This window comes from Mirounga leonina, unplaced genomic scaffold (genome assembly GCF_011800145.1).
Source record: "Mirounga leonina isolate KUSES-001 unplaced genomic scaffold, KU_Mleo_1.0 Mir_178, whole genome shotgun sequence".
NCBI classification, from domain to species: domain Eukaryota; kingdom Metazoa; phylum Chordata; class Mammalia; order Carnivora; family Phocidae; genus Mirounga; species Mirounga leonina.
Window position 1 is genome coordinate 24,113,216 of NW_023270464.1, and position 12,793 is coordinate 24,126,008.

A 12,793-nucleotide genomic window follows, 5' to 3' on the forward strand; every position below is an offset into this window, starting at 1 on the left:
TATAAAGAGCAGGGTTTTATTCACAACTTCAACACGGAAGCAAGAAATACAGCAGGGACATAATTTGTGTCTGCATGGGCAATATTCCTGGCGACACAACCAGAAATCACAGTAATGGAGTAACAGATATTTGAGCCCAGGGTTTATTTACATCCAGATGGGGCCACCGCCAGGGTCCTGCTCAGCACCTTCCCTGGGTGGGCACAGTCTAAGTCACGGTGGCGGCTCTTCCTCATTAGGGGCATCCCTTCTGCAGCATCTGCACCAGCGGCCTCCTGTACTGAACGGGAACACACAGAATTGACCTGGGCAGAGGGGGCACATGACAGGGGCGTCCTGCCATTCCTATGTGTGAGGCATCCACAGAGGTAGGCAGGGGCAGGCTCTCCGCTCAGGCAGGCCCCCCTGGCACCTTTCCCCCTGAAGGAGGCCTGGAAGGGGTCGGGGCACTGGCTTTCTCAGAGTGCTTGTGACAGTCAAGGAGATCATGGAAGTAAAGTCCCCGTTATGTGCCTGGCCCTGGGCCAGTGTCAGTGTTTTCACTCCCTGCCCCCAGCTCTGCCCCAGACCTCACCTCTGAAGCCCCATCCCCCAGTGCTAGGTAGTGCTTCCTGGGAGGTTCGCTAGTTGGTCTGCATGCTTGAGGCCTTCGAGACTGACAGCCCCAGAGGTGACATCATCTCCCTTCAGAGTCAGCCAGCCCAAGCTGCTGGCCCTTATATCTGAGGTCCCCAGAGGCTGGGGGTTCTGTGCATGAGGAGTGCCAGGGAGGTTGACTGGGGATGGAGTTGGACCTTCTCTAGGAAATGCCCCTCCCTTCTTTCAAAATGTAGCATTATATGCTAGGCACAGTGGAGGATATGGTGAGTCTGTGACAGGTGCTCCCAGGGAGCTCACAGACTGGTAAGAGCTCCTGTTTACTAAGTGCTTTCTATGTGCCAGGCATCACGCTGAGCTCATGACACAAATGGTCCCATTTAATACAAGATGGGTGCTCTCCGCTATCATCCTCATTTTATAAATGAGGAAGATGAGGCCTTTAAGGTCACACGGCTACAAAATAGCTGGGTTACGAGCCTAGCTCGCTGTCACGGGAACCCACATTCTACCACACTATGCTGCCTTCTGGGCATCGTAACAAAGTACAAGGGAAGGTGGTGTGGGCCAGGGACAGCACCAGGAGCAGGGAATGGAGGAGCTGCCCTCCTGCCAGGGTAGAGACTAAAGCTGGCTTGGCTCTAGCTTTGGGGTCAGTGGTTTACAACCAGGGGTAATTTAGGCTCCTGCCCCTTTCCCCTCACAAGAGCTCTGGCAATGTCTGGAGGCATTTTTTTGTGGTTGTCACAAATGGGGTGGGGGGAGGAGGATGCTCCAGTGAGTAGAGACAAGGGATACTACTAAATTTCCTCCAATGCACAGGGAAGCCCGCACAACAAAGAATTATCCAGCCCAGAATGTCAGGAGTACTGAGGTTGAGAAACCCTGCACTGAGGGTCCTGGAGGCAGATGAGCGACGGGGAAGAGCACTGGTCGGGTTGACCAAGGTCTGGACTCTGTCTTGGATGCTGACTCTTCTCCTTTCTGGGCCTCAGGGTCCCAACTGTCACCACAAGTACAAATGAGGCACAGCAAAGGTGGACCACTGGGGTGGGGCAAGTCTGTGTGTGGCGGGGAGATCCTGCTGCAAGGGGCTGGCTAATTAATCCTGGGCTGTGACTTCAGACTGGGAACTAGGTGAGGGGAAACTTCTTTCCTACTTCTTGCTCTGTGAGGTTTGCTGGGAAGGTCAGTTACCTTTCTTTGAAGTCTTCTCCCTTTGACTCTGGATCACAAGGAGAGCCTGGAATCCCTGGCTTTCTGGGGCCCATCACACCTCGCGGGCAAGGGGCTGTCACACCCGATGCCCAATGCTGGAACCAGCAGCAGCCCTGGCTGGGCCTCTCCTTGGCCTGAGGTAGGAGCTTGGCTCACCTGGGGGTGAGGTGCTGGGCCGCTAAGGCTCATGCCCAGAACTTTCTTGAGCAGGAGGATCCTGGGCAGATCATGACTCAGCCCCAGTCTCTGGTCCCTCAGAGAGATGTGGGGAGCTGTCCCCAAGAGGAATGGGCTGGGGGTTTCCAGACTCTTCTTACCCATGAAGTGACCTAGAAAGGAGGTGCCAAGACACAAGGAAGTTGGGGAGCGAGGATCTCTCCCAACTTTCAGTTCTCATGACAGGAAGATCCGAGGTCAGTCTCCCTCCACCTCTTCTCCAAGGAGACACAAATACCCCTGGGTGGCGGCAAAGCCTGTACCTGGGCTTTTCCTGAGCGGGTAGAGATGGTGGAGAGGGTGGCACAGCCGGGAGGAGGGTGGATGGCACGCGGCCAGGGAGAAAGCCTGCCGGTAGTGCTGTGTGCTTACAGGAGGGACAGGAGAGGGCAAGGAGGAAAGTGGAGGATGAAGAGGTGTCTGGAAGGTGGAGGTGCAAAGAGAAGACACACCAGAGGTTAGAAGAAGATTCAGTAGCCTCTTGCTTAGGGCAAGGGGCACCGGCTGGCAGGCAGATGAAGGACCCGACCCCAGCTCTGCTTTAACTGGCTGAGTGATCGCAGCCAAGTCACCGGACTGTCTGGGTCTCAAGTTTCCCATCTATTAAATTAGACGAGTTCCAGGGTTCTCAGCAACGCGAACACGAGTGTCCGTGGCTGAGGAACGGCCTGAGAAGGAAAATGGGATCAGAGCAGGGTGAGGGGCGCTTGTCCGGGTCCCGAAGACTTACCGGTGGCCCAGAGGTTGCCCCGCGGGTGCACTCCGATCTTGCTGGTCCGGCTGCGGGGCTCTGGGAGATCCCAGCTGAGTGGCGCGGCGCCGGCAGCGAGCAGAGTGAAGAGCAGGAGTCCGCCGAGCAGCCGAGCGCCCCCCGCCCGCAGGGTCATGGCTGTACCCTCGCCGCTCCTCCACCCCTGGCGCGCTTCCCAGCCGCTGGAGTCGAGGCCGCCTCCTTCCCTCCTTTTAAACCCTCGCCCCTGGGGGGCGGAGCCTGCTCCGAGAAGCCCGCCCCCCGGTGCGCTCGCAGCCGCCCCGGCCCCGCCCTCGCAGGACGCCCCGCCCCGCAGGACCCCGGGCGCTGAGCGCTTAAGCTTCTGCGCCCGCGTGGGCATCGCCTCCGCAGGGCGTTGGCGTCCATGTGCACCACCGTCCAGCGGAGGACCCTGACCCGGGGCAAAGCCCGTTCCCCTGGCGGCCGCCTAGCCACTCCCACTGGCTTTAGGCCCACGAGTGGTTACTTCGCCTCGGAACCTCTCTTTACAAGGGTAAAAGTGTCGGGGCCGGGGAGGAGACTGGCGCTACAGTGCCCAGCAAAGTGCCAGGCACTAGGCGAGCCGTAAAATGCCTGCCGGGCCCTCCCTCTGAGGGGGTGTGACCGTGTTCACCCTGCTCTCTGCCCTCTCACCGCCAGCATTCCCCAGGTGGTGTAGAAACCACAGCAGGTGCTCGGGCTGGCAGTGCAGTGATGGATGGTGAGATAGTGAGCACCTCCCACCCCAAGAATGGACGCTGTACTGGGGGGAGCCTGGCCTAGCACTTGGGCAGGAGGCAGATCTCCGGGTCAGGGAAATGGAAAGAGCACCGGACCAGGAATTCATATATAAACTGTGTGACCTCATTGAACCTCACTTTCTTCAACTGTGAAATAGTAATAACCACGTGGCTCTATTTGTGATAATTTTACATTTTTTTAGCACAATTATTTTGTGGCAGGAAGGAGCAGCCCTATAGGACGGGCCTCTCACACCCAGCACTCTCGTCCTCCCAAGTCCACACGTGCCTTGGAAAGAACTTTGGGGTCAGTGCCATCACTTAATGAGTAAAACACTGTGCTCCAGAATAATACATTTATTTTTGCTTAAATGTTTACTCAACACCAATGTTCAGGAGCACCATGCTAGGCGCAGGAGGAGGGGAGACAAAAGATCATTCCCTGCCCCCAAGGGAGTTTACCATCTCATGGAGAAACCGAGTGCCAAAGGAGTGAATGATGGAGCAGCGTGCAGACCAACCCGGGATTCTGGGCTCTGCACAGTGCGGCTGTGACAGAACCTACTCCCCAGTCTGGCTCGGTAATGGTACTTGGTATTGCCCTTGCACGTATCTAGCTCAGCAAGGCCAGCTAGCTCTGTGGACCACCACTCTAAAAGGGGAAGTATACAGCAGAGGCTGGATGTCATGCTGAGTTCCCAGGAGCATGACACACAGGACAGGGACACTCCATTTCTGGCCCTGGCTTTTTCCCCAGTCTCCGTGCTTCTCATCCCCCACCCTGGCATTTACACCTCTCTGCATTCTTGTCACTGCTCAGCCGTGCTGTACAGATATAGCTCTTATCACCTTCCCATAATAACCATTCCCTTTGTGACCCCTCCCTCTCCTCTGGCCCACAGACGTAGAAATTAGTGGGAACACACGGGAGCTGGCATTAATTGAGTGCTGCTTCACTTCAATGCTTGAAGGAACCTTATTTGGTAGGTTTATCTCTCATTTTATAACTGGAAACAGGCTCAGAGGTTGAGTCACTCGCCCAGACGTCACACTAGAATCAGACTTCGGGTCTGTTTGGACCACTCTATCAGGTCCTCAAAGTCACGCAGGGCAGATGCTATTTCCCTAAACCACATCCACTCCCATTTTATCATCACAAGTGTAAACATCAAGTTGGTTTAGATTTCTCAGGGGAGAAAGGGAGCAGGCACTGAATTTAGAGTTTGCCCTCACTTCTGCAGGGGACCCTGGGACTGGGAGTTCTGCTCTGACCAGTTCATTTATGCTCCAGCCAAGCCTCCTCTGTCACAGCCTGCATTCACAGCTCCCAGACTGACCTCAGGTGCCCCAGTGGCATCATTTTATCTGTCAGGCTAGAACAGCAAGCAAGAGCCCTCAGAGGGCCCTGGAGAAAGAAGCAGGGTGGCAGCTCCACAGCCGTTCGGAAACACTGTCCAGGGAATGAGAAGCATCAGGCCCGGCAGAGAGGGTGGCTGGCCCGAGACAGCACTTCCAAGCTCGATGTCCCAAGGAGCGTGCCAGGCTCTGAGTTTGAGTGAGACCTCAGCTGTCCGCTGCCCGTTCCCCAAGTGTACTGTGATGGCAAGGGAAGTCTAAGGGCCTCCATCCCACTGGGAAGACTGACAGTGAGGCTGGTGGAGGCCCACAGGGAAGTGCTTCAGTGCTCACACTGGGCCCTTCTCAGGTTTCTACAACCTTCAAGGATAGCCACAGGAAAATCTACACAAGCTTCACAAGACAATTCTAGAGATGATTCAGGGGTGAAAGATACATGGCAACTCCTGTTATAACCAACACCAACAAAACATTTGAACTGCACCATGGTTTTTAATCAAAGATTGCTCGAAATAAAGGACACGTGTATTACTATTTGCTATATTTTCATCAAATTGGAATCAACTATAAGTAACATCTTTTCACAACTGAATCTTTGTTGTCGTTTTCCAAAAGTACTTACATGCATGCTCCCTTGATCACCAACACTATATTTTGATGTAGTAACAACTAGAATTATGCCCATTTTATAGATGAGTTAATTCAAGTACAAAGCAAGTTAGGTGCAGAGAAACTACACAAATGGAGAAAACCATAGTGGACTTGACGCACATGAAAGGTGCAGAGGACAACAGAGGAAGCGAAAAGCAGAAATTTAAATTAGACATACATGAGTCTGGTGAAAAGGAATGACAACAAATGCAGAGCTGCTCAGGAAAGGATCGTATAAAAATCACGCCCCTGGCAAACCTCTGAGCACAGATCTCCACCTCTGTGGACTGGGAGGATGAAGAGAAACAAATGAGATAGCTCGGGTTCTGCTCTTTAGTTTCAGAATGGAAAAGGACTGGACAATCAGGAGAACGGCAGAATCTTAAAGAGGAGAGTTAGGGATACAGGATACAATTTCCCAAAGTCAGAGGGAACACATAAGAATTAGCTAGAAAATCAGAACATTCACCATTAGTCAGGAAATGTACCAGAAACTGAAACTGCCAAAACACAAAGTATTTTTTTAAGGCAATATTCAAAAAAAAGGAGAAATACCTACATCTAACGAGAAAGTGATGACAAATCCCACCAGTGGCTAAGGGACCAGAGCAGCCGCTGCTCAGCTCAATGGCACAGATGCTCAGAGAACTTATAAAAACCTAAGAAAGGGACGAGCCCCACGCCCAGCATTCATAATTATTTGGGTGGGACAGTCATGTATTTCAGGGGACATTCAGTAACTCAAATTCATACTCTTTAAACTCCAAAGAGATTTAAATGCTTGGAAATCTGTCTGAGAATCTATTTCTAACAGATTTGCTTATCTGAGCAAGTCCACAGAAGACCACCGAGAGTCTCTAAAGAATTCCCAAGGGCCCTGCAGTCGTGGGATTTACGCCAAACGAGAGTCTCATTAGATATTATAAAGGTACAAGGACTGGATTATGACGCCCAACACCGTGACATGAGAAAAGCAACAGACTTGGAGTTGCGGCCGTGCCATTCACGGGCCAGGAGATCCTGGGCAAATCTCTTAACTTGTGGTTTCTCTTTTGTAAAATGGAGTTTATTTTGAAGACTGAATGAGAGAAAATAAACATCTGTCATGAATTCAGAAGTACTTAGCGGAACACATGGCAAATTCTAAGTACTCAATATTATTAGCTGGGTCCCAGGAAATGCCAAGTCCGCTTTCAGTCTGAAGCCAGTTACCGGGGAAAGAAAAGGTTCCCGCTAAAGCTGCGGTCTTTACACCACAGTCAACAAAATGCCTATTATACTCTGAGTTGTTCGACAGACTAAAAGGCCAGCATATCCACCTCAACTTTTGACCAATTCGGAGAAGCACATTCTATAGCAGTCTCACTTTTTCCATTTAAATAAGATGTCAGGCTGACTGCTTTGATCAAGCCTCATGCTAGTGATTTACTTACTTGCCTGACATAAAGCCTGAGTACAAATTCTTTTAACTAGACTCCTTGATGTAAAGCTGGAATCCAGCTTACCAATCTAAATAAACTGGCCAGTTAAAGCAAGGGTTCTAGAGAAAGGATTCTTAACCAAGAGGAGGTACAATTCCAGAAACTCCCAAGATTGGTAGAATAGGGATTTACAGTTTGAAAGTCATATTTAATATAATAATTTAGGGGCGCCTGGGTGGCTCAGATGGTTAAGCATCTGCCTTCGGCTCAGGTCATGATCCCAGGGTCCTGGGATCGAGTCCCGCATCGGGCTCCCTGCTAGGTGGGGAGCCTGCTTCTCTCTCTGCCTCTCTCTCTCTCTGACTCTCATGAATAAATAAATAAAACATTAAAAAATATATATATAATATAATAATCTAACCGTATATAAGAAATAACTTGTTTTTATAATACAAACTTGAGAAAAAAGTAAGATAAAATATTCTTGGCTGGTGAGGATGGAGGTTGGATACAACAGACCTGAGCGAGAGTTTGTGAGAATGGAGGAGAGGTATGAGATTTTTAGGGTTCTTAGAAGAGGCAATGAGTTTTGAAAGATTAAGGAACATTGTTCTGGGGGTACCTGGGTGGCTCAGTTGGTTAAGCATCTGCCTTCGGCTCAGGTCATGATCCTGGGGTCCTGTGATCGAGCTCTGCATCGGGCTCCCTACTCAGCCAGGAGTCTGCTTCTTCTGCTCTCTCCGACGCTCCCCTTGTGCTTTCTCTCGCTCATGAATAAATAAAAAAAAATCTCAAAAAAAAAAAGAAAAGAAAAGAACACTGTTCTACAGGAAAGGTGTCTGGAGGTTCCTGGCTGATTAGATGGGTAGCTGGTGTTTTGTGGGGTGGCTCTCTGCAGAAGCTGCCAAACTATACCTACACTAAAGGAACATTCTCTGAAATAATTCTATGAAAATCATTAGGCTACTTAATATAGAGATTACTGCAGGACATCACACCATGCCCTTGCAATGAGGTCCCAGGAGAGAAATTTCTTGGTCCTTGGGTATTATAAGGTTTTTGTTGTTGTTGTTGTTAATTCCATTTTATGCCCATTCCATAAGGCATAGAAATGATTGTTTCCCTCTTTACATTAGCCCCTAAGGAGTTGAGAATCAACACTATGGATCTCCAGCAGACAGGAGAACTTTTTGTCTTGAGGGCACTAACCTCACCTCTGACTTCATCCTTTATTTCCTTCCACACTTATTTCAATCCTAGATTCTTCAATTATTTTATATCTTACCACAGAGTACTAGATGTATCTTTATGAGCCGCTCCAAATCATTTTTGGAACAATTTATTAATAAATCTAAAATGGGGGGGCGCCTGGGTGGCTCAGTTGGTTGAGCGACTGCCTTCGGCTCAGGTCATGATCCTGGAGTCCCGGGATCGAGTCCCGCGTTGGGCTCCCTGCTCAGCAGGGGGTCTGCTTCTCCCTCTGCCCTCTTCCCTCTCGTGCTGTCTCTCATTCTCTCTCTCTCAAATAAAAATAAATAAAATCTTTAAAAAAATAAAAATAAAAATAAAAATAAATAAATCTAAAATGGGCCAACAAGCACTGTGATAGGGACTAGAGGATATACAAGGATGAGCCAGAGGCTGGCCTTGTCTTAACGCCTTCAAGGAGCTGGTTGGGGTAGGGGACCCACAGCAGAGAGACCACCCTGGGGGCGCCGTTAAAGAGTCACGAGCAAAGTCCCAACAGCACTGCGCGGGAAGTGCTACACACTCGAGAGCGTGGCTGAGAATAAAAACACTCCTCTTTTAAGCTCCCTGTGCATCTATCACTCCACTTAGGACCCTATGTGGGGAAAAAAAGCCTGTTTACATGTTGCCCCGGTTAAGGCACTGAGTTCTTAGCAGTTCCATGCCTTACTCATCTTTATACCCCAGTGGCTAGTCCCAAATCTGGCACCGAACAGATGCTCAATACGTGTCTGCGGAATGAGAAAGCTTCTAGCAGGTACAGAGGGAGCAGGCACTCCAGGCACAGCAAGCAGCATAAGTGAAAACTAGATGTCTGTTCAGTGAGACCAATATCAAGGGGACAAGAATGTGGGTTCTGCAGAGAGCTGAGGCTGGAAAAAGTCCTGAGGGCCTAGAATGCTACAGAACACTTAGAATGCAAAGTCCTTTTTTTTTTTTTTTGGTAACTCCCGCATATTCTAGTCTTTAATTAACATTTCTTGGTTACACAGAATTCCTTCTACACCCAGACTCCCCAACACTTGTGTGCAAAGGGTCATATTTGTTGTTTATTTCTAAAAGTCTAGCTGGTATTACTTACAGTTCTAGTAAGGGAGAAAAGTAACAAAGATCTACCTTGCCAGAAAACAGTCTGGATAGGCCGTCCGACTGAAGGAGCATCTTGAGGAAGGTAGACAATCTATTTAGTCAGCCAGAATCAGCTGGATCATTCGGGAAGCTCAACAGAATGATAAATGTTCTAAGAAGGGTGCCCTCAGATGCTGAGATAGGCCTCACACATTGTTCTTAGTGGCCGTATGGACTTGGTAACACACGAAAGCAAATGACCAAGAAATTCACTTAAGGATCACAGAGCCTTTCTTCTTCTTCTTCTTTTTTTTTTTTTTTAATATTTATTTACTTATTTGAGAGTGAGATAAAGACAGAGAGTGAGCGAGTTGGGGGAAGGGAGAGAGAGAGAATCTCCAGCAGACTCTCTGCTGAGTCCAATGCAGGGCTCGATCCCACGACGCTGAGATCATGACCTGAGCCGCAATCAAGAGTTGGACGCTTAACCAACTAAGCCACCCAGGCGCCCTAAAGAGCCTTTATTTTAAGCCTAGGTTCTCTGAGAAACCTGGGACTCCCCAAGAAAAGTGACAAACACCAATACTTCTCCCACTGAAAAAGAGAAGGCAGGAAGAGTCCGAGGACACAGATAAAAAGGAAGAAGACAGGATTAACACAAAAAATTCTAGAAAGGGAACACACTGTTTAAATGGAACCACAGGGAGAGAAAGTTTTCAAATTCAAATTTGGAAAGACCAAGATAATGTACTTACTAAATAACTGGAAAGTGCAAATCACTTGAATGATTCATTTGTTCTGCCCCAGAATGACAGCTCAACAATTATGCTACCCTAAGTTACTGGGGTGCCTGGGAGGCTCAGTCGTTAAGCGTCTGCCTTCGGCTCAGGTCATGATCTCAGGGTCCTGGGATCGAGCCCTGTGTGGGCCTCCCTGCTTGGCGGGGAGTCTGCTTCTCCCCCTGCCTCTCCCCGTGCTCGTGCTCTCTTTCTCTCTCAAATAAGTAAAATCTTAAAAAAAAAATGCCACCCTAAGTTACTGCTTCTGGTTCTACTGCATGATTATATAGAACATGTAGTACATGCTGGGACAACAGAGTATGGTGCCTATAAAGCAGGGCCCCTGCATAGGAGGGGCTTGCCATTTGATGGGGGAACTTGAGGCCATATCCACAAACTAGCGTAAGGCCGCAAATGCTGAGAGTTGGAGGAAGGACAGTTACTCTTTGCAGAAAGTGAGACTCACACAAGCAGAAATGAGAGTGTAAGATAATGTAAATGAAGATATAGCAGTTTACCACAAGAGTGCTTAATGCTGGCTGAATTCAAAGTCCGAACTTCCCATGGGGTAATACAAGGTCAACACAACATTTATGGTCCAAAAAGAGACACTTGTGAAAGCAAATGGGGTACTAAAACTAATTAACAAGTGGAACTGATCTCGAACAGGCACAGACTGGTCCGCTGCAGGGAAATGGAGACGTATAGTCACCCCAGCAAAAGGAACCACTGACTTTGTTTCTGGAGTCAGGAGATGGCCATGAGAAATGGAATGACAGGGGTAAATGTAAGGCTTGTAAGTGGCTAAATATGCTGGGAAACTGAAAAAATCTAGGTGCATACTCCTTCAAAGAAAAGGTGAAATCTGGAGGGTTCGTTTGCAGCAACTGCTACGAGCTTCACTGCAAACAGAGGACAACAAGTAGAAGTGTTTGGAGGGAAGAGAGAGACAGGGACTAGAAGTGAGGACAGACGTTTGCAAACAACTCAAAGAGACTTACTCGTTGGGAGTGATGACAGCGGAGGACTCACAGCCCAGAGAAAACGCCATGATCAAATTCTCACTTGAAGTGTTATCTGTCCTCATCTTCTTTGATCCCCGACACTCACAGTGGGCAAGCCTTCCCAACTTCCCACCGGCCCAGCCAAATCTCAGAGAGCTCATGATTCCATTGCAACACCAAATCGAACAACTCTAGCATGTCTTACATTCTCTAAAATGCTTTACATTTACTGATAAAAAATTGCCCAGCTTAAGTCTTAGATTTGAGCACTAAACCAGGTAATATAAAAATTGACAACATAAAACCTCTCTCCCAAAATAATCTTTATTTTTGGCTAAGAGAGTAATTCAAATACTTTTGAATGATTTGATTACTTCTCAGAAAAATTTAGCTATTGCTTCCAACGAGAGCATCCAGCAAAGGAGGAAAAACAAAACTGGGTGTGAAAATACGCAAATGAGGAAAATATTTAATGTTTTAAGTGTATACGGAGGAGAAATCTGGATGGCCGAGGATACAAGTACAACTCAGGCAAGCTAGGATCACAAAGAAGCCCAGGATCCCAACACCGGGCAGCAAAGCACACAACTTCTCCAGAGCAGTCCCAGAAAGTTTGCTGCAAAAACAGAGCGACGATGGTTAGGCCAAGCAGTTAACCCCATCCTCTGCAGGTGATTAGGAGAAAAAACATGGGGAGAGTAGCAATTTTCTGCCATTCTATGCATGGGGGACTGCTTCCACACTCTCCGTGGCTCATGAGAAAATGTAAGTACAATACAAGCCTCACTGGCAGGTTCAAAGAAGCACCTGCTAGCCCGGATGTGCCAAGTGTCCTACTCGGTTGAGATCATTCAGAGCCCACATCCAGAGTTTAAAGACTAAAGCCTAGTTAACGGATTTTGGATGGCACTATTCTCTATATGGGAGAGCTTCGGAAGATTAACTGTTCTTAGTTGTAAATTGTCTCCATCTTTTAATGCTGATTCCATTAACATTAAAGTGTGGACTGATTTCCACTTCAGCTGATCCACCTTAGCTGAACAAATAATAGAAACTGCTCATTTAGCCCAACACAGAAAATTTGCTTACTTTCAGATTTCACATTAATACAAGAAGAGAACAAAAAGAATTGCGAGTATTTTGTACTTAAAACACACTGGCTTACCCTACAACTGGCCCTTTCCCTAACTGCCTCAACATGAGAGGAAGAAAGACACAACTGGGCTTTGCATTCACTACTTTAAACCTTGCCTTCTCTAAGTCTGCACGAGAGAAAAGCGAAGCCAGGCACTTAAGAGGACAGGCTCTGGCAAATGAGAGTTTTAAAAAAACAAGTAGCACGCTTGCCCTCCAGCACCTTTCTCCTGCTTCCTCCAGATGCTGAAGCATACTGCCAACGTGTAGAAAGGGCTGAGAGTGTCTCAAGTGCAGAGAAGGAGAGGAGCCTTCACAGCCCAGTGAGACTTTCTGAACCTTTCAGCAACACTGTGTTTCTACACATCTGAGTCACACCCTAGTGAAGAATCAATTTTATGGCTAAGAGACTGCCTATGAACGCCAATGGCCACTTTTGCTCCACAAAAACAAACAAACAAACAAACAAACAAACACCAGTTGTTAGTATGAGGACAACCTTCTTAGCTGAAGGACTGCTCACATCAAAGCCTTTATCTGCCCCAAGGGTGCTAAGAACCAGCAGAGGAAGGCAAAGCTTTCCCGACAAACACAAGTCAGGGATAAGGGG

General features: G+C 48.4%; 1 protein-coding gene across 2 annotated transcripts; it reads right to left on the reverse strand.

Annotated features, from left to right (window-relative positions):
• Positions 1–2,967, reverse strand: NMB (neuromedin B). 2 transcript variants are annotated; one of them, XM_035024356.1, is made up of 3 exons: positions 2,762–2,967; positions 1,972–2,144; positions 1–275 (listed from the first exon to the last, which is right to left on the reverse strand). In XM_035024356.1, the coding sequence occupies exons 1-3, from the start codon at positions 2,916–2,918 to the stop codon at positions 144–146; spliced, it is 462 nt and encodes a 153-aa protein (XP_034880247.1). In that variant the 5' UTR covers positions 2,919–2,967; the 3' UTR covers positions 1–143. The 2 variants fall into 2 exon arrangements, with proteins under 2 accessions (XP_034880247.1, XP_034880248.1); XM_035024357.1 differs by having other exon boundaries at positions 1–280.
• Positions 2,968–12,793: the final 9,826 nt, after the last annotated feature.

Excerpts from the sequence above, each read along its gene's own strand:
- NMB (XM_035024356.1), bottom strand. The coding sequence starts at position 2,918 with ATGACCCTGCGGGCGGGGGGCGCTCGGCTGCTCGGCGGACTCCTGCTC. Across the intron at positions 2,145-2,761 it reads GGGCAACCTCTGGGCCACCG|GTCACTTCATGGGTAAGAAG; the intron begins GTAAGTCTTCGG and ends CCTCCTTTCTAG. Across the intron at positions 276-1,971 it reads GCCCAGCACCTCACCCCCAG|GAGGCCGCTGGTGCAGATGC; the intron begins GTGAGCCAAGCT and ends CGTTCAGTACAG.